We start from the raw sequence: 25285 nt of genomic DNA, 5'->3' as shown, positions 1-25285 counted from the left end.
AAATGGTTGTTTCCTTCATCTATTCCAGTGCAGTGTTCATTATCTATCCATTCTTATCCTATTCTCTTCCCAGCCCCCCATATTGGACCTGCTGTGTAACAGTGACACTATGTAGTATTTGTCCTTTTGTGACTGAGATATTTCACTCGACATAATGTTCTCCAGGGTCACCCATATTTATATAATGTTTTATGAGATCCTTATTTTTCTGTGCTGCATAGTATTCTGTTGTGTGAATGAATATACTATAATGTTTCTATCCCACCGCTGGTTGGTGGGCACTTGGTTTACTTCTGCTTCTTTTTGAGGGTCATTATTTGCATTTGTGTTAGTTGATGTCCCTGGATTATCCTCATCCACCCTTCCAGATTCTCTAGGCTGCTGCTGTTGCTTGCCGTTAAGTCGGCTCCATCTCAGGCCACCGTATATATAATAGAATGAGGGTTTGCCTGGTCATATACTATCTTCACAATCATTGTCAGGCTCAAGGTCATTGCTGCAGAACTGTGCCTTCTAAAGGTCTTCTAACCGAGGGCCTCATCTTCCAGTGCTCTGTTGGACAATAGGCTGCTGTGGGGTTTTTATTGGCTACTTTTCAGCAGTAGATTGCCAGACCTTTCTGACTGGTCTGCCTTAGTCTGAAAATGCTATTGAAACCTGTCCACCTTGATGACCTTTCTGGTATTTTTAAATACAGTGGCATAGCTTCCAGCATCTGACAACATGCAGGCTACCACAGTACAATAAATTGACAGACGGGTAGTTGGGTAGTCGCTAGACTAAGTGCTACTGTGGTCTCTATTAATAGACAGGGACCTGAGGCTTAGAGGCTTTTACCATTTGGCATGTGTCTGGTCACATAGCTAGAAAGAGTCAAAGCCATGTAACCATTGTCATGGTAACTCTAAAAGCAACTGATTTGTTTTCTCACCCTCATCCCTAAACTCATTCTTTCTAACTATCTCCGGATTAAACCACTGTGCCCAAAGTGGGACTCAGAGGCCCTAATGAGTGGACTCATGGCCCTGTTACTCCAGTGCTTACACTATTAATTGCATTTTACACAAAGTGGAATTAAGTTCATAAAGTAAGTGTACGAATTAACCTTGGTTATTGTTCAACTCACATTCAACTGAGTTTAACAGTGACCAGAATGAATTCATTTTTTTAGTAAAAAATAAAATTTTTTCATTGTCATTTTAACAAAAGTTTACAGAAAAGTTAGATTTTTCATTCATACATTGTTGTACATTTTTATTTCCCTTCCTCCTCCCTCTGTTCACTTTAAAAAAAAATTCATTTACTGTTGTACCTCCCCTCCCTAGTCCTCTTTGCCATGTACTTCTTATTCTGGACTGTTTTCTTACATATAATGCCTAATCATATATTCCTTTTAAACAGTTCTTTATCCGCTGCTATGTTCATTATCTAGCCTCTCTTATCCTATTCTCTTCACAAACCCTCATGTCAGACCTGCTTTATAACAGTGGTGCTATGCAGTATTTGGCCTTTTGTGACTGAGATAATTTCATTCAATATAATATCCTCCAAGTTGTATAATGTATTATGAGTTCATTGTTTTTCAATGCTGTATAGTATTTCATTAAATGAATACGTGGTTGTTGTTGTTAAGTGCCATCAAGTCGCAGGCAACTCATAGCGACCCTATGAAGGAGAGTCCTCGACGCTTGTGAGTCTTTCATCCTCTCTCCAAGTTCATAGGGTTTCTGGAGGCAAGCTATTATGGAAATGTATGCCACTCCTCCTTCCAAGCTTGTTTTCATCGGGGAGCTTCACCCCACTCTGTCCGCATTGGGTAGCCAACCATTAATGCATTTGACACATCAGTGTCACCGTGTTCAGCCTCACAGCAACTACAAGTGACCGCTATATGGCAACTTGTACACCAGGGCTATACAGCCTAGAGGAATGTCTGAACAAAAACAATGGAAGACAGGCCCGAGGGCCATGGATTAGAAGTCACCCACCTTTGGCTTGGTAGCATTGCACTCTGTCCACTGGGCCAGCTGATCTCTCTCTATTTGAATGAATATACCAAAGTTTTTATATCCATTCATTTGTTGATGAACATTTGGGTTGTTTCCATCTCTTTGCAATTGTAAACATCATGCCAATAAACATGGGTGTGCATTAGCTGTTTGGGTGGCAGTTATGGTTTCTTTAGGGTTTATTCCCAGTAGTGTGGTATTGCTGAGCCAAATGGTATTTCTATTTCCAACTTTTTGAGAAAGCGTCGTACTGTCTTCCATAGTGGTTGTCAGTTTACACCCCCACCCACAATGAATAAGGGTTCGAATCCCTCCAACCTCGCCAGCATTTATTGGTTGCTGCTCTGTTGAACTTTGCTTTATTGCTGGTGGCCAGGCTTCATTCTTATCTTACTCTCTTAATTCAGTGCTACTTCCACATGTGGAAAATGCATTTAATCATGTAAGTCTAAGAATTAGTTTTTGTCATTGTTAAAAACTCAAACTTGTTGCCATTGAGTCAGAACTGACTCATAACTGACCCTCTAGTGAGTTTGCAGAGACTGTACGCCACATGGGAGGAGACCGCCCATCTCTCCCACAGAGCTTCTGGTGGATTTGAACCACCCACCTTTGAGTTGGTAGCACAACTCCCTACCCACTAGGGCACCAGAGCTCCCATCATTGTTTAGTGTCTTTATAAGGAGAGTCTCTGTAAAACTGGCCTGCATACCAGCAGTCCCAAGAGTCATTCCCCTGCTGGGTCTAAAGCTCTGGACGGCCTTCCAGTGAACCATTGAACCCTAGGGACACAGAACAACTGGGAGCTGAACCAAGGAGGAGATGTTGATGTTAGAAATCATGGACCTACACAGGGGCTCACGCATTTGGGACCACAGCGACTGGAGACTTCTCGTAACCAGTTTGCTGTTAATCTTAGCCGAATGAATAATAAAAACAATTGGTTATTTTCATTTATTCCAATTAGGAGAAAATCCCTAATGAAAGAGAAAGAATAAAAAAAAATTCAATTTCCCCCTCGCTTTCATACTGAGGCATCCAGTTTCTTTTTATTCATGTTGAAATAATTTCTCTCTTCATTGAGGATAAAGGCCATGAATTATTAAGATTATCATTTTGCTCATCCTTCTCATTCCTCTTCCCTTTAGAAACATAAGCAGGGAGAGGTTATTTGCTCCGCATCCCTGCTAGTCTGCCCCTCCACCCCTTTCTGGGTTCTCCAGAGACACTGATGGGCAGGTTGTTTTAAATGCAGAATCATAGAGCTGGAGGCGCTCCAGCCCCCATGAGTTCATCTCAGTTTAGAAAACAGGAAGGTGTTAGCTGACTCTTTCTTTCTTTCTTTTCCTGTTCTTTTTTAAAGTAGGTAAATAGCCTCAATCTGGAGATAACCTTACAGATCCATCTGTGAAATGTGGTGGTGTTTATAAAATTCCACACAGGTGATGAAATGCAGTAGAATTAGGCATAAAGACATTTTGGGGATGGGAGGGAAACAGCACATGCACAGAGGGATATAAAATCATCTGTTTAGCTGTGTTTCAACCAGTGATTCTTTCCTGGTTTTGATGAACTACTGTAGTGACAAAAGATGTCACCAGTGGTGGAAGGTGATAGGCATGCAAGACTTTGTGTGCTGTTTTTGCTATTTTTGGGGTCTATATGTTGTCAGGTGCCATCGGATTCATTCTAATTCATAGCAACTCTGTGTAACAGAGTGAAACACTTCCGGCCCTGAGCTTTCCTGAGAATCACTGCTGTGTTTGAGCCCATGGTTGCAGCCACTGTGTTAATCCATCTCCTTGAGGGCTTTCTCCACTCGCTCTCTGCTTCTTCAGGGACTGGCCACTCCTGTAACATGCCCAGAGCATGTGAGACAAAACCTCACCATCCTCACCGTAAAGGAACATTCTGGCTACACTCTTCCCAAGACAGATTTGTTCTTTTGGCAATCTGTGGTATACACAGTCATCTTCACTGACACTACAATTCATCAGTCCTTCTTCAGTCTTCTTTATTCTTTGTCCAGTTCTTACATATGAGGCAATTTAAAATACAAATGCCAAGCAAAATGTGTGTGAATCTCAGCTCAAACACACATTACCCAAACAGAATGTGTAAGAATAAGTGAATGAAAAGCAATTTGCTTTGTAAACTCATTTAAATCACAGTTTGAAAAAAAATTTCTCAAGTAAGTTTTGACATTCAAATGAGAAAAAGAATATTCCATGTCTTAGGTCAGGTGCCTCTAAGTCCTCAAAGTGACATCCTTACTCTTTAGCATTTTAGAAGTCCTTTCTGGCACATGGTTCTCCTGCTGCTGTTTCTGATGTGGCTGCTTTCTGTCGCACGCTATCTTCACTGTTAATAGATCTTTCTTCTGTCCACTGGGTCTAGGATGTTCTCCGCAGAGGGTTCTCAAGTCCAAAGGACATACTCCACTCCCACTTCTTTTGTGTGGGTGGTAGTGAGTTCTCCCTCTCCTCTGAGATTGATTCTTGTTTAAGCCTAGCAGGGTAGCAGATCAGGGCAGTTCTCTCATTGTAGTTGCAAACACCTCATTTGCATGTCCCCACCTCCACATAGGTGCTATGCATCTTATTTGCATAATTAGCAATGAGATGAAATCCCCTTGATGTACCACAAGCACCTTTTTTGCATAGTCCTGCCCAGTCATTCTGTAGGTGTCACCCTACAAGTTTTACAGAGCAATTTAATATTACATAAACAAATGAAATGTAGAGGCACACGCAGTAACAAATGCCTGAAACAAAGATTAGCACACTTTGAAATGCCTGCTTTGTGTGTCTCTGCAAAGTTAATGAGCTGAGCTCTAAGTTCTTCACTGGCTTATCTCAGCCAAAAGACTTGCTTCAGTCTCAGTTTGATTTGAACTATTGTTCTTCTTGTTCTTGCCAAAGATAATCAATCTTGTTTCTTCTCAGAGAGAGAGAAAAAAAAATATAATCTGTACCAGATCTGCTTGGAATACATAACATTTTGGCTTCCTCGGCACTTCTGGGTATTCCTGCATGAGGGTAGAACCATTATTTTTTTTTTTTTAATAAAAACAACAAACCTCAGAACTATGTTCTTGGATGCATTTTTAGTGCATTCATCTTTCCTGAAAAAGAGAATCTTTTCAAGCATTCCCTTTGTCTTCATGGCCAGAATATTTTGTTCATATGTTGGAATTTGCTCTAGCTCATGTTTTCGGCAATAGTGGGCCAAAACCTCTCATCATTATTCTCTTTCTCTGTGTGTGCGTGTGTGTGTGTGTGTGTGTGTGTGTGTGTGCATTTACGTTCCTGTGTATGAGCCCCATGCGGACATGGGTTTCTGCTTTCTGCGCAACCATAACCCCAATGCCTAAAATTATGTCTAGTGCATCAAAGGTGTTCCATAGTCATTGGATGAATGAGTCACTGTATATGTTGAAGTTAGCACTGTAGTAATTACATAGAAATTTCCCTTTTCCTTCTCACACCTCTCCCAGAAACTTCCTTGGCAATGGTCTTTAAGAATGGCTTTTCAAATGAAAGCAACTCAGAATGGGTTGGGGAAGTAATTTGCTCCATCAGCCGTTTTATAATAGCCTGGGGTGTTTTGACTTTTAACAAGGCATATACCCTTGACTGGCCTGGCTGATGGAAATAATGCAGTGTGACCTGTCCCATGAGTGCCAGTTCCAGGGTCAGTGGCTCTGTCCATCCCCCGACTCGAAGCAAGTCGTTATAATTTCTCATGTGCAGACACAGTGTCGTCCAGAGGCAAGTGACCAAGAGTCTTTACCTGATTGAGTTCCTGTTGAAGAATGAGGAAACCTTTCCCCCAAAACCCCTGAATGACTTCCTGTCCTATCAGGGGATACTGAAAGTACCTGCCACAGTTGTTGTTGTTAGGTGCTATCGAGTCGAGTACAACTCCTGGTGACCCTGTGAACAAAAGATCTGAACCTTCTTCTATCCTGCTTCTATCCTGCTATCTAACCTTCTATCCTTCTAACCTCACACTTCCTAACATACAAGAGCCCATTGCAATGGTCACTGTGTCAGTCCACTTGGTGGATGGTTTTCCTCTCCTTCGCTGACCCTCCACCCTTCCCAACACCATGTCCTTTTCCAAGGAATAGCCCCTCCCAGCAACATGCCTGTAGTATGTGAGGTGAAGCCTCATCATTCTTGCCTCCAAAGAGCACTCTGGCTGCACGCTCTCCGGGACACATTTCGGACACAAAGAGGCCCAATGGGGAGGATGGAATTGCCCTAAAGTCTTACATTATTTTCAGAGTCTGACATGGATACAGAATAAGTCCTGACTGTACCGCTCACTATGAGGTGGCTTAATCTACCTGAGCTTTGGCTTTCTTGTCTGTAAAATAAAGATATGGTGAGGAGGTGAATTACTTGATGGGTCGCTTCCAGCTTTGGTGAAGCTGGGTGACTGTAGGTGTGTGTCCTGTCCCCACTGCCCCTGGTGAGACTGGATTGGAGCCCACATGTGCCTGCCACCAGGCCCAGAGCATTGTTCCACTGTCCTGGTGCCACACCTGCTTCTCTTTGTTCCCATGCTCTGCATCCTTGCAGGCACAGGGAGCTGTGGACGTGACTACATGACCACATTCACTTTAGAGCATGACTCTGGGCCTCTCTCAGCGAGGAATGATGTTTTAGATGTCCCAATCTGCTAATATTTTTTCCCCTTTCTTAATTCGTTAGGCTCTGCTAACTGAGATGATGGAGAGATGCAAGAAACTGGGAAATAAGTAAGTATTTTAAAATTCTTAGTACATGAGTTTAGGGGTGGAGTTGAGCAACTTTTGAGCTTAGCGTGCTCTTATGAACCAGAGGGAATGGACAGCGTGGTGGCTGAGACCTGAGAGGTGACAGAGGGAGAGGACGTTGTGCCTGAGAGTGGTGGAGCTGGATTCTGGTTGCCTGAGTTCAAATCTTGACTCTACCTTTTTTTAACGGTGTGGCTTTTGTCCTGTTAATGAACCTTCTTATGCCTCAGGCTTGTCATCTGTACAGTGAAGGTAATAGTCATTCTTGCCCCGTGGGCCTGTCTAATGGCCCATAAACTTGATCTGCCATAAACTTGATCTTCCTGTCACAGAGGCTGTGAGATTTCCTCTCTGCTCTCTCCAGTGTAGATGTATAAGCAGTGTTGAGTAGATTTTGTTCTCCTCTGAGTCCCCGGTGCCCACAACAGTGCTTCCCACCGATGTGAATCTCTGTAGCTTGAATCAATATCATTGCTTAGTATATGGTTTTATTAATTGCTGGGAATGAGTTTTTATTCCTTCTTCAGTTTAAATGGCTGTGATTGGTTGCTTGTTTACCTATCCATACGTCCTTCCATCCATTTATCCAGACAGTTGGACATTATCGAGTTCCAGGCATGCACAGAATATTGTAGAAGGCTCTAGAGGTTTGCCTTGCCTTTACACACTACTTCTTTTTTTCAGCCTTATCATTAAAGGGCTGTTCTGGTTTGTTGTTATGTTCCATCGAGTTGATTATGACTCATAGTGACCCTGTGTACAATAGCTCTGAACCCTGGTCTATCCTGAGCCCATCTCACTGTCCCTGACACACCTACCCTCATTATCCTAGTTACTGTGTGAATCCATCTCCTCTGGGGTCTTCTTCTCTTGTGCTGTCCCTCAACCCTTCCAAGCATGATACCCTTCTCCAAAGACTGGTCCCTTCCAGCTACATGCCCAAAGTATATGAGACGAAGTCTCAAAATCCTTGCCTCCAAGGAGCAGTTTGGCTGTTGGTCATGCTAAAATCCGACGTCGTTGTTGCTGTGCGCCTTTGAGTTGACTGTGACTCAGTGACCCTGTGAGCAGCGAATCACAACCTTACGCTGGTCTGCACCATCCTCACTCTCTTCTCACTGCTCAGCCTCTGTATCAGGGTACAGTCACTGGGCAGTCTACCTTGGTGAGAGCCTTCCCCTCTTCATCTGACCCTCCACCTTTCTCAGCATGGGCTAGCCTGACAACATGCCAACGTGGCATTAGATGTCATGAAATGAAAGTGACTTCCATTAATAGGAAGCTGTGTGGAGAGCTGTTGGCCGAGTGAATTAGAAGTTGCGCTGCCAACCCAAAGGCAGGCAGTTCAAATCCTCTGTGGCTGTTTCCATGGGAGAAAATGGGCAGTCTCCTCCTATGTGATTTATAGCCTCTGACAACCTACTGGAGGGTCAGCTAGTAGTTGGCTCTGACTTGAGGGCATGTAATTATAACAACAACAACAACAACAACTGTTGACTCGGGGTTTGTGTCTTGCAGCGCATTGCTATTGAATTCCGTGATGTCTGCCTTCCGAGCTGAGTTCATTGCCACTAGATCCATGGATTTCATTGGCATGATTAAAGAATGTGATGAGTCTGGTTTCCCCAAGGTAGGCTCTTGACTTAATGTTCAGCGGGACAATAGACAGGCAGTGTTTAACTGCCAGTCCTCAGGGGAAGGAGACCTGGGTTGTGGGTAATATGGACCAGCAGGCAAACAAGCTTAGGTTCTGTTATGCCGAGTGAGACTGAAGAGGAGTTAGAGCTTGAGATTGTCACACACTGTGCAATTGCAGTAAGTCACACTCCCGTGAGTCCTAAATCTACCCATTTAGCTCACAGTGAAGTATTTAGCAAACACATCCATCTCATATCTTTAAAAATAGATCTTCTAACACAGTCTCAGAAGGACAAATACTGCGTAAGACCATTATTGTAAAAATAGAAGGATAACTAGTAAAACATTTTTGGGAACTGGGGGGGGTGTGGAGGGGTGGGAGCAGAGGGGTGACAATAGGTAGGGGCGAAACCACAGGGCTGCACACTTTGGTGGGTGTAAGGAAAAGGGTAACGAAAGGGGAAGAATCTGGGCAAAAAAGTAATGATGGGCAGGGCCCAACAGTGATTGATTTTATGAAACATGATGCATGAGAATAATTGTAGGAAACAATGTGAATGAAGAATAGTGTGAAATGCAATGTATCCCAAACTTTGTAAGCAAGTCAATTAAAAAAAATAGATCTTCAGTGAATATTTATGAAGATCCTTGCCCTGTGGAACATCGTGGGCCATAGATTATTGGTCATGTGGACTTAACTCTGTTTGTCAGTTTTAGTTCAGCTGTTATGGATCGATGGTAAAATTTCAGAAGAAAGTTTAAAAAAAAACCCCACAAAACACCTTTTCTGTTAAACCTTGGGCATCATGATTGACTATCTCCAATAACAGTTTGATTTTTAAAATTTTTTTTTCCTAGCATCTCCTGTTTCGCTCTCTGGGGTTAAACTTGGCTTTGGCTGACCCTCCCGAGAGTGATAAACTTCAGATTCTGAATGAAGCTTGGAAAGTTATCACGAAACTGAAGAACCCACAGGTGGGTGACCATTTAGAGTGATGCCAAGTTGTGCAGGAGAAGCTTTTTTCAGTAATTGTGCTGTTTTTAAAAAGAAATTCTGGTCATTCCCCTACCCGACCCCTATTCCAACTGTTGCCTTGGGGTAGTCTTTAAACCTTAAAGGAAATGTTTTGTTGGGTTTTTCTCCCACCACTTTGGTGTTTTCTTGGCCAGATCATTGCCATCTTTGCCGCTACCCTCCTTGCCTCTCATAGGCCTCCTTCCTGGCTTATAACACAGTTTATTATTTTAAATTTATGAGGCTCTTAAAACATAAAACACTCACCTTCACAAATGAAGGGGCATCTTACAGGTGGCATACCTGTTTTTACTCAAAATAGGCAGAATCACACTCAAAACAAAGCTTATACTTTCAGCCAAGTCCCCATTCCTCTCTGTGTGAGGCTCCTTACTGTTAACCCCGAGAGCCCTGATTTAGAACATTCTTCTGATTCTCTAAACTTCATCAAGCCTCACAGATTTCCTTCTTGGCCCAAGGAGCAGTCCTGGAAAGATCTGGAAAGACATTATCATTAGTCTCGGGCAGCTTATTATCATTTTAAAAATAAGGTTTTATTGTGTTTTAGGGGAAAATTTATAGAACAGATTTTGTTCCCACATACATCATCCAGTGTCATGGATTACATTTTTTACACTCTGTTAACATTTTCATTGATTCCATTCTGAATGAATATTACCAGTTGTTTCTGGAAATCTGGCTTGCCTGCCCCCTGACCATTTTATCTTTGTGTCATAGTAGAGGTTGGCCATTTGGTCTCATGTTTTGTTGTGATGTGCCATCGAGTTGCCTGCAACTCATAGTGACCCTGTGTACAGCAGCTCTGAACTCTGCTCTGTCCTAAGCTAGTCTCACTGTCTCCAACACACCTACCTCTGTTACCCTAGTTACTGTGTTAACCCACCTCATTCGGGGTCTTCCTCTCCTGCACTGTCCCTCTACCCTTCTAAGCATTATGTCCTTCTCCTGGGACTGGTACCTCCCAAAGTATGTGAAATGGAGCTTCAAAATCCTTGCCTCCAGGGAGAGCCTGAGTTCACCCTCCCTAGGACAGATCTATTTGTTCTTTTAGCAGTCCTTGGTTTGTTCAATACTCTTTTCCAGCACCACGCATCAAAGGCATCAATTCTTCTGCCAACCCTCTGATTCATATCAAGTCATTGTGAAGACCATGGCCTGAATCAGGTGCACCTTACTTTCCAAACTGACATCATTGCTCTTCAGCACTTTGGAGAGGTCCCTGACAGCTGCTTTCCCCAGTGTAATTAATCTTTTGATTTCCTGACTGCTGATACCAAAAGTGTCAATTACGGATCCGAGTAAGCTGAAATTGTTAGCAACCTCAGTCTCTTCTCCATCTATCACGAAGCAACCATGATCGGCCCAGTGGTGACAATCTTTGTCTTCTTGATGTTGAGCTTTAATCCATAAAGGTGACTAGAAGCAAGGATGACGAAGCTTCATCTCACATACTTTTGACTTGTTTTCTTTCAGGAGAGACCAGTCCTTGGAAGAGGAAATGATGCTGGGAAAAGTGGAGGGTCAGAAAAAGAGAGAAATATCTTCCACATGATAGACTTGACAGACTGACTAGCAATGGTCTGGAGCATAGCAGAGTTCATGAGAGTGGTGCATGATCTCTCCTGGGCAGAGAGGGAGAAAGCTCACATCTGCTGTTCTTAGTGTCTCTGTGAGACTTAGCCAGTTCAAGGGCACTTAACAACAGCACTCCTGGGTAATAGTCTTTGTTTTATGAGCCAGTCTGTTAGGTAGTTAAAAGATGACCTCAGGCGTAATTTCAGTTTAAAGAGTATCTCAAGCCATTCCTCAGAGGAATTCTCCATCTCCATTGTTCTGATGAGTCTGGACTTTTTAAGCAGTTTCTAACTCAACTTCTCATTGTAAAATTTATCATGGGGCCTGAATTTCCTGCAGATAAACCACTCTTGAAATGCCTATTTCTTGTCAGACTTCCCAGAGTCCAAGCCCTTGAGGGGACTTTGTAAGCCATGTGTCCTTAATGTAAAGGCGTTGTGCTTTGTTTTTTATAGGACTACATCAATTGTGCTGAAGTGTGGGTCGAGTACACCTGCAAACATTTCACGGTAGGTGACTGTGGCATTGTTTTTGAAAGAACTGGTTTTCTGTAATGTATATAATAATGAATCTCTGTAAGGCGATTAGGCTTTTTATAGTGATAATTGTCTTCATAGTTTGTACAAATGGCTTCCTTTATTTTATAGTGTGATGATACATTGATAGTAGCCCCATAACAAAAGTGCTCTGTGCCTCCCTTTAAACTTGGACGGTGCTGTGGCATCTGAGGTTAGTGTTGTCCACCTTCACGCACCTCAGATGCTTATTGCCGTTTTCCAAGGGAGTCTCATGAGTAGCCTACCTCAAACGTGTCTGACTTGCTTGCATTTTTTCTCCAAGAAGACACTAATTTTCCTAGGTATATGGTATGCCCTAATTGGACAATTATGAGGCCTATCCAAATGCAAAGGCTTTCAAAGCAGATAGAGCAAGGTTCCAATTCTATTGCAACAGATAACTTCTTTGTCTTAATGTAATTTTTTAAATTGAAGTTTTAAAGAAAGTTTATAAAGACTTTGGAATTACATTCATTCATTTTTGCACATTTTCCTCCCTGCCCACCCCACCCCCAGCTGGTTTTTCTCTTTAAAAAGTAATATATATATATATACACACACACACTTTCATTATTATACAATGCCCCCCCCTCCCCAAAATCCACTCCTCCATGAAGCTCTCATTCTGGACTCTTGTTATGAAAATAATACCTAATCATATATTCCTTTCAGTTCTCTCCCTCATCCGTTTCAATGCAGTAGTGTTGTTGTTAGTGTTCAATGCAGTATACATTATTTAAATCCTCTTTTCTTAGATTCCCCCTAGAGCTGATGTCCGTCCTGCTTTACAACAGTGGCACCGTGCAGTATTTGTCCTTTTGTGACCGAGATATTTCACTCAGCATAATGTCCTCCAGGGTCACCCATTTTGAATAATAGTGCATGAGTTCCTTGTTTTTCAATGCTGCATAGTATTCCATGTGTGAATATACCACAGCTTCTCTATCCATTTGGTTCCAGTTTCTCCACAACCTTGCCTGCATTTGTTATTTGCTTTTCTGTCAGACTTTACTAATCTTACTGGGGTGAAATGATATCTCATAGTTGTTTTGTTAATATTATTTTTAAAAATATATTTCATTGTGATTTAAATGAAAATTTACAGGAAGGTTGAGTTTTCATTCATTCATTGTTGCACATTTTCTTCCCTCCTCCTTTCCCCCTCCCCCAGTGCACTTCCTTTTTTTTTAAAATTTTCATTCATTGTTGCATAATTTCCTCCTTCTCTTTCACTTCCCCCTCCCTGAGCCTACTTTACAGTGCACCTCTTATTCCAGACTGCTGTCATACAAGTAATGCCTAATCAAATCTTTCTTTTAAAAAGTTCTTTCTCTCATCTCTTCCTTTGCAGTGTTCATTATCTATCTATTCTTTTCCTAATTATCCCCCAACCCCCCATGTCAGTCCTGCTATAACAGTTGTACTGTGCCGTATTTGTCCTTTTTGTGACTGAGATATTTCACTCAGCATAATGTCTTTCAGGCTCACCCATGTTTTGTAATGTTTTACAAGTTATTTTTTCAGTGCTGCGTAATATTCTATTGTGTGAATGTATCACAGTTTTTCTATCCATTTGTTTGTTGATAGGCACTTGGGTTGCTTCAAAAATTTTGCTCTTGTGAACAAAACAGCAATAAATATGGGTGTGCATATATCTGCTTGGATGGCAGTTTTGGTTCTTTAGGGTATATTCCCAGTAGTGGAATTGCTAGGTCAAATGTTATTTTTATTTCCAACCTTTTGAGAAAGCACCAGCCCACCTTCCATAGTGACTGTGCCATTTTACACTCCTACCAGCAGTTAGTAAGAGTTCCAGTCTCTCCACAAACCTCACCAGCATTTGTTGTTTGCTGCCCTGTGGTAATTTTCTATTGCTAGGAAATAATTTTAAGAATTGAAGTATACATAAGGAAACATAAGCACACAAATTGTGAGTGCAATATTAATGAATTTTCACAGCACACACATATGTGAGCACTGTGCAGATTGAAAAACGGAAAAGTGTGTCCTTCCTTCCTCCCAAGTATTTTCACTCTCCCCCCAGTCACAACTCCAACCTTTGGTGAGTTGACAGTGACCCCCATCTTGATCTACTTCCAGATACTCGTTTCCCCAAGTAAGTGGTAGAATGCTGTATATTAAGTGCATTGATTTTCTTTTCTTTTCTCTGCTTTTTTTCCCTACTCTTTAATGTCAAAAATTTTAAATGTATGATTTCCTCTATACTTACTACCCAGGAATTACCAATTCATTATCAACCTTTTTCTTTTCAGTCTTTTTTTTTTCTCATAGTTAGAAAATCTCATTTTAGTTGTTTACATTTTCTTTCAGTCTTTAACACTTTTCCTGCCCCTGGCTATTTTGAAATAAATTCCAGATATCATTTATAATCTGTAATTATTTTAGCTCCTATCTCTTAAGATATAAACCATTCCCCCTTTTGAAGCGTAATTCCAGTTCTGTTTAGGTCAAATGAAACTATTTAATATCATTAAATATTCAGTCAGTGTTGAAAATTTCCCATTCTCTTTTTTTTTTTTTTCCCCTTTTAAATTTGTATTTTCAAATCTGGTTTGAAGTCAGTTTCATCTGTTGCTATTGATGTGCTGCTGAGATTTTTTTAAATTCTATGGCTTCTTTCACTCACTTGCGTCTTTCCCCTTCTAAGTATCAACAGTGTGAAGCCCAGGAGCCTTGGAGAATGCTGTGTTAATCCCAAGTTGACCAGGTGTAGCCACTGTGATAAAAGACACCAATGACAGGAGAGGGGTTCTCCTCTGACATTATGTTCAGCAGAAAGTCTGAAACTATTTCCTGGAAGTTTTTTGATAGATTCTGAACGTGCTAATCCTTTCTTTGATGAGTTAACAGCTGACATCCAGTGTTAATTGGAGCCTGCTTTCTTTTCACTCTGCAGAAACGGGAGGTGAATACCGTCCTAGCGGATGTCATCAAGCACATGACCCCAGACCGTGCATTCGAAGACTCCTACCCTCAGGTAGCAGATGAAGGTTTCTCATTTCAGCCAGTTTATTCTGTTGATTTAATTAGGACTGTTGTGTGGACTGGGCCGAGTAAGCTTGGGTGTGATCCCAGTTCTGCCACAGCCAAAGCTGTGTGCCTTTTGATTAATCGCTTCACTTGGCTCAGCTTCACCTTCTCTCCTTCAGGCGGGGACGGGCATAGGCCTGCTCTCAGAGTTGTTTGAAGAGTAAGTGAGGTGGGATATAGGAAGTTTTTTGGCCTGTCACAAACACTCAGTGTCAACATCATTGTCATCACCAACAAATAAAGTACCTACATATTTTGAAAACCTGCCAGAGTCAGGTGTTATCTCAGTTCTGACCTAAAGGCACTTAATAGCAAGTGTTAGGCGGTTGTTCAAGTGCTGTTCAGTGGATTTGAATACAGCATATAGCAGCTCTATGAACAACTCTGAACAGAGTTCAGATCTGAGCTCTGTCCCGTCCTGAGCCATCCTTACCATCCATGACCCATCTCATTGAGGATCTTTCTCTCCTTTGCTGACCTTTCACTTCTCTAGGCATCATGTCCCTTTCCAAGGAATAGCCTCTCCTAACAACATGCTCAAAGCATGTGAACTAACGCTTCACCATCTTTGCCTCCACGGAGCACTCTGGCTGCTCTTTCTCTGAGACATTTCTGTTTGTTCTTTCAGCAGCCCATGGGATTTTCTGCACTCTTCTCCTACACCACAATGCAAATGAATTAATTCTTCTCCTGCAATCCTTCTTCCTTGTCCAGCTCTCATATGTATAGCAGGTGATTGGAAAGATTGTGGTTTAAATCATGTGCACGTTAGTCTTTTTTGTGTGTGCACCTCAGTCTTTAAACTGGCATCATTGCTCTTTAGGGCTTTGAAGAGATCCCTGACAGCATGCTTTCCCAGCTATATGTCTCCCAGTCTCCTGACTGCTCATACCAAGGTTGTTAACTTTGGATCTGAGTAAGATAAAATCGCTGACAATTCCAGTCTTTTCTACAACAATACTACTGTTGTTGTTGTTGTTAAGTGCCATTGAGTCATAGACGACTCATAGTGACCCTGTGAATGAAAGTCTTGAACACTTGTATAACTTTGATCGTTTATCTAACTTCATAGAGTTTCTGGAGTCAAGCTATTTCAGATGCCACTCCTGCTTCCAAGCCTGTTTTAATTTGAGAGCTCCGTCAGATACTGTTGGGCTGCCATTATCGCATTTGACACATCACTTAACGTGCTCTGCCACCAGGGCTCCTTGATACTCCACTTGGTGGAGGAATGAAAACCTTACGTGGTTTGGACTTGGCCTTGGTGCACAGCAGACTCTCAGTAAATCCCGTTGAGTGAATACAGAGTGTAGTGAGTTGTACCATTGGTGTATCTCAAGTGTGTATAAGAAATATGCATGACAATATTTGTTGGGAAATATTAAGTAAGATCTTGGCTTCTAGAGAACTAATTATTTGAAGCCTTAGAGTCATTAAAAAACTCTTAAAGCCATCCTGTTTGAAGATAGAGGAGTCAGGGTGAGAGAATACCATTCCCTCATAGCGAAGGCATCTTCTACAAGATGTCTGGGTGTTATGTAAGATTCAGGGTGCTTGCTCATCTCAGTGGTAAACCCTTTGTCCTAGGTGAAGGCCATGTCATAGGAAAGAAACCAGCCTGTCTCTGTGGAGGACAGGCTCGCTCCAGGGCCCAGGCAGGGAAAGAACATGATGAGCCTGGGCCATTTCTGTGTGCTCAGAGGGGCGAGTGAAAGAGCCCAGGAGCAGTTTGAGACATTCTCCTAGGCTCCCACCGAGACAGCGTCACAGCAAATTAGGACAGTGGTAGATTATGACCCAGTGCATAAAACAGGAATCCCTGAGTCCATCGTCGTGATAAATAGATGAATCAGTAGATAGCTACATAAGGGGAATGGTGGAGGGAAGTAGCTCTTTCTTTTTTTTTTTTTTTTTTGAATTTTTTCTAATGCTTTTTTAAAAAAATTTATTTTATTAATTTTAATGAACATTTACAGAGATTTTGGATTTTCATTCATTCATTGTTGTACTTAAATAGCTCTTCTTACATCTGTTGAGAAGAATGATAAAATTGAAAATAATCATCATTCTGCAGCCATCACATCAGAAGCTTCAATAGAGTTAAGTTCAGGGGAGAAGTTTGAGGAGGAAGAGATTTGCATTTCTTTCTGTAGAGCACGTGTGAATTTTAAGAAGAAAAATAGCGGCTGTGCAGTGGAGAAATTGTACAGCCCTTTGACTAGCTGATAAAGGTTCCTATCACCAAAGGAGAACTGATGGGTGTGTGTGTGTGTGTGTGTGTGTGTGTGTGTGGATACCTTGAGAAGGAGACAGAATCATTCATGTAACGTTCCATCCAGGAGCACAAAGCTGTGTTCTAATCAGAGGGAAGCTCATAAGCCCAAACTGAGAAGCAGTTCGCTAAAATTCTTGGCCTGTGTTCTTCAAAAGCTGTGTGGTATCCTTTCATGATACTTGTTAAATATTCAGTCTGTAAGCTGAGCATATCCTCTGAGAAACTGGAGCATAGGAAGAACAGCACAGCATCAGGATTGGAGGATGACTCATCAGCCACCTCTGATATGCAGATGATACAACTTTGCTTACCAAAGGTGAAATTTACTTCACACATTGATGAAGATGAAAGGCTGTGAATTACACCTTGAGTGTACAGAAAATTAAAATTCTCAGAGCCGAACCAATAAACAGCATCATGTCATTGATAACTGGAGGGGAAAAAAATGAAATTGTCAAGCATTTCTACTATGATCAACAGTCAAAACCATGGACAAAACAGTCAAGAATTCAAATATTACGTTAGATAAATGAATTGCATTAGATTGCTTAGGCAAATCTGGAAAGACCTCATTAACACATTGCTGCAAATGACGCCTATAGCGAAAAAGAATGTGTTTCTAAGCACGGTTGTCAATTGAAAAGTATGCGGCAGCGTGTTAAAATGTAAAAAACTGTCAGTTTTGGCAAATAAGATACAGAGTGCTGAAAAGCAATGATGTCAGTCTAGAGACTAAGGTGCACCTAATCCAGGCCATGGTCTTTGCAATTACTTGCTATGCATCAGAGAGCTGGACAAGATCTAAGGATAACAGAAGAAGAATTGATGCATTTGATTTGTGGTGCTGGAGAAGTCTTGACCATAGCAAGGACTGAAAAGAGAATAAACAGGTTTGTCTTGGAGACGGTGAAACCAAGTTTCTCCTTGGAGACTAGGATTTTGAAACTCCATTTCACATACTTTGGGCACGTGACCAGGAGAGACTGGTCCTTGGAGAAAGACAGCATGCTTGGGAGGGTGTAGGGACAGCACAGGAGAGGAAAACCCCGGATGAGATGGATTGATAAAGTAAGTGGGGCAATGGGGATTGGTGTGTCGGGATTAGTGAGACTGGCTCAGGACAGAGCAGGCTGCAGAGCTGCTGTCCACAGGGTTACTTTGGGTCATGGCACATAACAACAGCAATGACCCTCAGCTTTGGCGTTTTCAGTGGATGTGAAGTGTGAACGAGGGAATAAGAAGACAGGGAGAAGAATTGACATGCCTTTTGATATTGAGAAAGAATATTGAATATTGGAAGCAGGAGTGGCATCCACTTCCTAAACAACATGCCTCCGGAAACTCTATGAACTTTGATAAATGTCGATAATTATAGAAAGGCTTCAGGCCTTTTGTTCATAAGGTTGCTATGAGTCATGCTTGAATTGACTGCAGTAAACAACAACAACAAAAAAAAACAAACAACAACCAGAAACATGTAAACTTTGGTGTTAGAGAAATAGAAGTGAAATGTTCCTTAGAAGAAAGGTTCTGAAGACCCTGTCTAGCTTCCTGTCGGCATGTCACCAGAAAATAGCATCACATACAGTAAACAGAGGCTGTGCAAAACTGAAGAAAATGCTGAGGTAGAACAAGACAGTAGCCTCAACAGTGGACTCAAAGTCTCTGAAGACTGCACTGGACCAGGCAATGTTACGCTCTGTTACACATCAGGCTGCTGCAAGTTGCTGCCAGTGCGATGGCAAATAAATCATCAGTGTTATGAAAGACCAAGAAAGAATGTTCCAAACTAATGGTCTTGCTGTGCATAAAAAAGCTGGACAGTGACTAGAAATGACAGAAGAAGAGTTGATGCCTTTGAGGTACGGTGCTGGCGAAGAGGATTGATCATACCATTGACTGCCAAGAAAGCAAATAGTTCTGTCCTGGAGAGGGTGAAGCCAGGTTGCCAGGAAGGACCAGTCCATGGAGAAGGAACTGAAGTTTGGAAGGGTAGAGGGATGGCGCAGGAGAGGAAGACCTCAGATGAGATGACTTGACACAATATCTGGGGTAATGGGGATAGGTGTGTCAGAGTCAGTGAGATTGGCTCAGGACAGGGCAGGGTTCAGAGCTACTGATCATATAGGGTCGCTGTGAGTCACAGTCAACTTGACTGCACATAACAGTAACAACAACCGTGGGAGCTCTGGTGGCTTAGTGGTAAGAGGTTGCACTACCAACCCAGAGATACACAGTTTGAATCCATCATTGCTCTGTAGGAGAAAGATAAACAGTCTGTTCTCGTACGATTTACTGCCTCTGAAAACTCACTGGAGGGTCAGCTGTGAGTCACCTCTCACTCAGTGGTACAAAGCAACAACAACAATGAGACATGAAAACAAAATGCAGTACATCATCCTGGACTGGGTCCTGGACTGCAAGGAGGGGAAGAAGGTGTCACAAAGGAGCCCTGGTGGCACAGTGCATTTGTGCTGCTGACTGAAAGGTTGGTGGTTTGAATCCACCAGCTGCTCTGTAAAAGAAAGATGAGGCAGTGTCCTTGTGCAGAGATTTACAGCCTTGGAAACCCAGCAGAGGGTCACCAGCTCCATAGCAGTGAGTTCAGTTGATTTGGTTTATAGAGGGATTTGTTGAAGCAATTAACAAATTAGAACATAAAGTAGAAAAAGAAAGAAGTTATTATTTCATTGTTAACTTGCCTGAACTGAATAACAACACAGTAGAAATGTCAAAGATACCTTTATTCATAAGACATGAGCACTGAAATATTTAGAGGTGAAGGATATTATATAAGGACTCAGGGGAAATGTGTTCTCTGAAGAAAAAGATAAAGCATATGGTGCAAAAATGTAAAATATAGGCAAGTTTGAGTAAACAGGATTAGTGAAATTCTCTGGACTGTTTTTCCAACTTTGATGCAGATTTGAAGCTAGAAAAAAAAAACACCAACCCAGGGTTAAATTGTTTGTGTACATTTTGTGTTTATAGATTCTCTTACTATATATAGATGTAGAGAGAAAACAAGTGTAGCACATTATTAACAATTGTCAGATCTGTGTGGTTGTTTATTGTCAGATCCTCTAAAAAAATTCCATGTTTGAGCATCTTCATAGTGAGACATTGAGGTGAAACCTAGAGTTTTAAATTAGACACAGTGCTGGCCAATTGGCCGCATCGTGATAGATGGAGAAGAGATTGAGATTGTTAATACTTTCATCCTCCTCAGTTCTGCAATCAACACTTGGCACCAGCATTCAGGAAGTCAGAAGATGAATTGCATTAAGGGAATCTGCTGTCAGAGACCTCTTCAGAGTGCTGAAGAGCAAGGATGTCAGTCTAGAGACTAAGGTACACCTGATCCAGGCCATGATCTTCACAATTACTTGCTATTCATCAGAGAGCTGGACAATAACCAAAGATGAGAGAAGAAGAATTGATGCCTCTGAGTTGTGGTTCTGGAGAAGGGTCTTGAACATACCATGGACTGTCCAGAGAACTAACAGATCTGTCCTGGAGAGGAGAAACCAAGCTGCTTCTTAGAGGCAAGAATTTTGAGCTATCTCACATATTTTGGGCATGTAGCCAGGAGGGACCAGTCCCTGGAAAAGGCTATCATGTTTGGAAGGGTCAAAGGACAGCACAGGAGAGGAATAGCACAGATGGGATGGACTGACACAGTAACTGGGGTAATGAAGGTAGGTGTGTCAGAGAGAGTGAGATTGGCTCAGGATAGAGCAGGGCTCAGAGCTATTATGCATAGGATTGCTAAGAGTTGAAGTTGACTCGATTACGCATAACAACAACAACTATCACTGCACTTAAATATGAAAGGAATTTCCTCTTCTCAGCAGACATATGACTTCGGTTAAGTTTCACAAACTCTTTTAACCAAGAGGAGCTCATGACACCCACCTCATAACGATCACATTATTTGTCATGAAATTTTGAAATCTGGTTATTCATCTTTTACATGACTGACTTAGTAAGCTACTTAATAATGAAATGGCCTTATATTTGATGATAATACTTTGCACCAGATATCAGGACGGGTTCAACCCTGGAGGAGGAAATCATGCTTGGGGGTCAGAGAAAAGGAGAACGGCCCTCAACAAAAAAGGAGAATGACTGCTGCAGTGGCCTCAGCACAGCAATGACACTGCGGGTGACCCAGGACTGGGTGGTCCTCGCATCTCTTTTACGTGGGATCGCTATGGGTTGAAACAGACTCGGTGACACCTAGTAACAATGACACAGTAATTAATAGTAATAATAACTCATATTAGTGGAGAGTATTCTGAAGACTAGACCCTGCCCTAGGCACGTTAATACTCTCCATTTACCATACTTGTACTCAGATTACACATGTTATATGTTACTTTGCCGGCTTTGCAAGGCTTATTCATGCTATTTTCAGAAGTGCTCCTTGCCGTCCGTGTGTTATATGTGCGAGCTTGATAGACGGGCATGGTCAAAGGACCTAATGAATAAGGTATTTCTTTGATCTCCATTTGACAGATGAGGAAACTGAGACTGAGAAGTTATTCCCCCCCAAACTGGATGAAAATAGAAGGCCTCTCAGGCTGAGACCCCATCTAAACATAATTTCCTGTCCCCGAAGTGAGCTACTAATATTGTGACTGAAGTTTAGGAGAGAGGATTGCTTTTTTAAAAAAAAATTCAAGCTTTGGTAAATGAGATGTATGTTTTGTTTCGCTTTTCAGCTGCAGTCAATAATTAAGAAAGTTATTGCCCATTTTCATGATTTCTCCGTTCTATTTTCAGTGGTAAGTAATGCTTCTAATGGTCTTTGGAAATTTGCCCCTAGGTCACTGGCTCCAAAATTTCCTGAGTTCTTAAAAACCCTCATTTCCTCTGTAAGTTTTCAGGATGCAGCTAGGCTAAAAAAGAAAAGTACTTAATAGTTACTTCTATAAAGAAGTAAAAAAAAATCCTGAAGCCTGCTGCTGTTGAGCTGATGTTGACCCATGTCAACCGTCAGTTGGGTTTCTGAGGCTGAAAACATTAACTGAGGCAGAGCACCTCTGGGTTGTTATTTTCTCCCTTAGAGTGGCTACTGGATTTGAACTACTGACCTTTCAGTTGGCAGTGCACTGTGTAGGTGACATCTACCAACAACAAGAACAACAATAACTCAAGTAGCCATTGGAGAAAATGACACACATAGATTGAAAGACAAGATTTTCATTTTATTTATTACCTTATTTTGTAATGGAATGCCTGCTCTCTTAGGGCCTCGCCCAGCTTCTCAAGCTTTGGTTTAAATGGGATGTCCGCAAGAAGCCCTGGTGGCAGAGTGCATTACGTATTAACTTGTTGGGCCTCCAATGCCAAGGTCTGCAGTTCAAGTTTAGCAGCCACTCCGTGGGAGAAAGTCTGTTCTTTTTTTTTTTTTAAATAATTTTAATGAACATTTACAGAGAATTTGGATTTCCATTCATTCATTGCTGCACGAAAGTCTGTTCTTGTTTAGATGAGCGGTGAGCCTCAGGAACCTGATGGGAGGGTTGCCCTGAATCTCAGTTGGCTTGATGGTGGGGTATTTGGTGTTTGGTTTTGGAATGGGCTGTCACCAGAGCCCTGCTGGCTCAGTGTGGAAAGTGCACAGCTGTTAACAGAGAGGTTTGCTGCTTGAAGTCAGCTGCCCCATGGTAGCATAGCTGTGGCCCTGTGGGTTTGCAGCAGTTCCCCGGGGAAGACAAACCCAGGGCAGTGTGTGTATAGTAACATGCTCTGCCCTTCCTGAAGCTTCCTTCTTGGTACAGTTCCCTCTCTGCTTTCCTTTTGTCTCAGAGACCTGTATATTGCTTTAATAAGAATAGTTTTCTAAACACCTATTGAGGAAGCTGTGGTGGCCTAATGGTAAGGAGTTGTGTTAGCAACTCAAAGGTATGCAGTTCGAATCTACCAGCTGCACTTCAGGAGAAAGAGGGGCAGCCTCTTCCCATCCTATTTACTGTCTCTGAAAACTCATGGGAGGGTCAGCTTATGAATCAGTTCCGACTCAATGCTATACAACAACAAACACACCCATTTAAGTCCTCTCCCTGCTTTCAGATGAGCTCACATCTGACCCCATCTGCTTTCTTGACCCCAGAGAAAAGATCCTCCACAAATCTCCAATAGCTTGTGGATATTGTATTTAAAGTGAGGTTTCTAGTTGTTGGTTTTGTGTTTTTTTTTCATTTCTAGGAAAAATTTCTGCCATTTCTAGACATGTTCCAGAAAGAGAGTGTGCGAGTGGAAGTTTGCAAGTGCATTATGGAGGCCTTTATCAAGTAAGTATAACAGATGTCACGGGAGCCTTGCCCAGCTATGCCCTCTGAGAGCTGTTATAAATCAGTTTATAGAGAGGCTAAAGCTGATTAGTGGTTGCCAGGGGCAGCGAGAGATGAGAAAGGTGTGCTCTGCTTAGGGAAAGCTGATCTTCTGTGAAGGGGGAGGGGACACGTGGAGACAGATAATGACAGTGCTGAACAGTGAACACTGAATTGCAGACATGCAGAATTGTGATATGACAGATGTATTTTGCATGTATAATTGCCACAAAAGGTTAAAAATAATGAGTTGACAGGTGTTTGTTATATCTATATTTAACCACAAAAAAGGTAAAATAGAAAAAGATGGAATCAATTTTAATAATGTATATATTCCTAAGTGGTATAGCACTGGTCTGTGCATCTGCTGTACAGAGGTAACTTGTGGTTGCTGTGAAGCCGAACACTGTGACATTGATATGTTAAATGTGATAATGATTACCCACGGTAGACAGTATTTGGTGGAGCTCCCCTATTAAAACAAGCTTGGAAGCAGGAGTGGCATCCGCTTCCAAAATAGCTTGCCTCTGGAAACTCTATGAACCTGGAGAAATGATGGAAGTTATACAAGTGTTCAGGTCTTTCATTTATAGGGTAGCTGAGTTGTCTACAAGTCGACAGCACCTAACAACAACAACAACAACATATATTCCTAATGATATATTTTATTAACTCAGTATGTTAAAAATATTGACATTTTATGGTATAATCAATAAAAATATTAACATGGACCAGGTAATAAGTACATATTTCATATCTAAAATCAGATGGAAGGAAAACCATATTGTCATTGTTGTTAAGTGCCCCGAGTTGGAATGAATTCATAGCTGACCCTTCATAGGGTTTTTAGAGGCTGTAAATTTCTGAGAAAGAGGTTGCCCATCTATCTTTCTTCCACAGAGCAGCTGGTGGATTTGAACCACATGCCTTTGTGTTGGCAGTTCAACTTCTTACCACTAAGCCACCAGAGCTCCCTTAGGAAAACCAAACTGTAATTATAACCACAGTAGAAGCAGAAACTATGATAGAAGTTTGTAGCTAGTGCTTAACATAAATTTACATTTTCTTGCTGCTAGGCCACCTGTGCTTTAACTAGTACCTGCATTTTACTATAATGTACTTTGAAAGAAGTAATCTTTTCATAAATGACTTAGAAGATAACATTTTAAAAGGTAAAAAGAATGCCCTGCTTATCAGGGTACTGGAGCTAAAATGGTTTCCAATTTCAAAGTTGAGATAGCAGGTTAATTAAGAAGCAGATTTTAAATTTAGTCTTTTATTTATGAAATATGTTTTCTAAAACTGCTATAACTGCTGTTGGTATATGAAGTAATTTGGCGTATATATGGAGGAGACTTTTTTTTCAAGTTATGCATTTATTTTGAGGTATGTTAGGAAAGATATTGTGTATATAATCTGTGATTTTATAGATATTATTTAGAACAGTGTTTAAGTAGATAAAAGAAAAAACATTAGGTATGTAGATGTTGTTGTTGTTGTGTGCTGTTGAGTTGGAACCAACCCATAGCTGACCCAGCCGGCGGATTGTTAGAGGCAGTTAATCACACCGGAGGAGATTGCCCATCCTTCTCCCACGGAGCAGCTGGTGGCCTCGAACCACGTGCCTTCGGAATTACAGCTCAGCTTCTTGCCACTAGGCCACCAGAGCATGTAAATAAGATTTTTAAAAAGGTAGAACTCAATAACTACAGTTTGGAAAATTGAGTTAGGTGAATAGTATGTTTTAATCTTTTGTTGTGCTATGTTGATAATAGATTAATTCCATATGCTTGGAACACATATGCCTAATTTATTTACATAAAGATATCTTAGAAGAGCCCTGTCCTCTTACATGATTTGGAAAAAACAGATTTAATAATTTTGCCAGGCACTGGACACAATTACAAACAGCTTGTAATAAATAACTTCAGAAGATAGGAGAAATGTAATTAGACAATAGGTTTGCCCTTTGCCTAGTTTAGAAAATGGAGCAGCTATTGCATGATTTTGCAAATAGGAGAAG

General features: G+C 41.5%; 1 protein-coding gene across 1 annotated transcript in view; it reads left to right on the top strand.

The window, feature by feature from the left end:
- The window catches only part of LOC102867320 (chromosome unknown open reading frame, human C16orf62), a 168633-nt gene that overhangs the window by 70840 nt on the left and 72508 nt on the right, over positions 1-25285 (top strand). Inside the window, exons 14-20 of the mRNA XM_006892659.1 lie at positions 6728-6774; positions 8311-8422; positions 9289-9405; positions 11497-11550; positions 14516-14596; positions 21649-21711; positions 23138-23223. Coding sequence (XP_006892721.1) covers positions 6728-6774; positions 8311-8422; positions 9289-9405; positions 11497-11550; positions 14516-14596; positions 21649-21711; positions 23138-23223 — 560 coding nt within the window. The remainder of the gene's footprint in view (positions 1-6727; positions 6775-8310; positions 8423-9288; positions 9406-11496; positions 11551-14515; positions 14597-21648; positions 21712-23137; positions 23224-25285) is intronic.

Source organism: Elephantulus edwardii, unplaced genomic scaffold (genome assembly GCF_000299155.1).
Source record: "Elephantulus edwardii isolate Elephantulus edwardi_28Jun2011 unplaced genomic scaffold, EleEdw1.0 scaffold00117, whole genome shotgun sequence".
NCBI classification, from domain to species: domain Eukaryota; kingdom Metazoa; phylum Chordata; class Mammalia; order Macroscelidea; family Macroscelididae; genus Elephantulus; species Elephantulus edwardii.
This window is presented reverse-complemented; position numbering and strand designations above follow the sequence as displayed.